Source organism: Rhea americana, unplaced genomic scaffold (genome assembly GCF_003343005.1).
Source record: "Rhea americana isolate MKP2758 unplaced genomic scaffold, rheAme1 scaffold_4, whole genome shotgun sequence".
Taxonomy (NCBI): Eukaryota; Metazoa; Chordata; class Aves; order Rheiformes; family Rheidae; genus Rhea; species Rhea americana.
In genome coordinates, this window is record NW_028186534.1 from 5,550,507 (window position 1) to 5,551,450 (window position 944).

Sequence of the window (944 nt, forward strand, 5' to 3'; positions counted from 1 at the left end):
CGCCGTCCCGGGCGGCTGCTCCTGCTCTTGTCCTGCGCTGCTGGGGCGCCCGGCACCCTCCTCCCGGGCACCCTCCTCCCGGGCACCTCCCTTCCCGAGCACCCACCTCCCAGGCGCCCTCCCCTTCGTGCACCCTCCTCCTGGGCACCTTCCTGCCCTGGAACCCTCCTTACCGCGCACCCTCCTCCAGTGCACTCTCACCCCAGGTGCTCCCTTCCCCATGCACCCTACTCTTCGTGTGCCCTCAGCCCAGACGCTCTCCTTCCTCTCCATGCATCCCTCCTGCCGGGGCACTCTCCTCCCCGGGCACCTCCTGCCTAGGCACCTTTCTGCCCCTGCACCCTCAGCTCAGGMTCCCTTAGCCCATGCACCCTTGTGCTGGATATCCTTCTCTCCAGCCACATATTCAGCCCATTCTCCTCCTCCCCAGTCAGATATCCTCRCTGGCTGGCTTTGAAGATGCTGTTTTTGTTGCAAGGGAAAATGAGGCAGGCAGAAGCTAGTTCAAGGTAGCACCCCACAGCCCCAGCACCCCAGGCTCTCTCTTCCCTCCCAACGGCCATCCCCTCTCATCCCTGCCAAGGGATGCAGAGTGGCAATTCACTCACCTCTCCCTGAAGAATGGACTGGCCACCCAGCACGACCCCATTCTGCGTTGTAAGGTGCTCCAAGGACATACTTGGAGTGACAGTGAAGACAAGGAGGTGGGGATCGCTGTGGCAAGCCTGTTGCCAATTGGAGCTAGGTTTTGCTTTCCAGCTAAATCATTTGACCTGTCTCTGCTTGGCAAAGCACAAGTCACGACCATCACTTAACCATACATTTTGTTCATTTTCTYTATATGAAGAGCTTTCCTTTGGTTGCCAGTTAGAAATGGGAACAATTTCAAAAAATCTAATGCTCATTTTCAGAGTTCCAAATACTGTCAGGACTGCTGATTAGCT

The 944-nt window shown here is 57.2% G+C and overlaps 1 protein-coding gene across 1 annotated transcript in view; it reads right to left on the reverse strand.

Annotated features, from left to right (window-relative positions):
* Positions 1-677, reverse strand: part of LOC146590723 (opsin-5-like) — an 18,911-nt gene extending 18,234 nt beyond the window's left edge. Inside the window, exon 1 of the mRNA XM_085313884.1 lies at positions 609-677. Coding sequence (XP_085170010.1) covers positions 609-677 — 69 coding nt within the window. The remainder of the gene's footprint in view (positions 1-608) is intronic.
* Between the last annotated feature and the right edge of the window lie 267 nt (positions 678-944).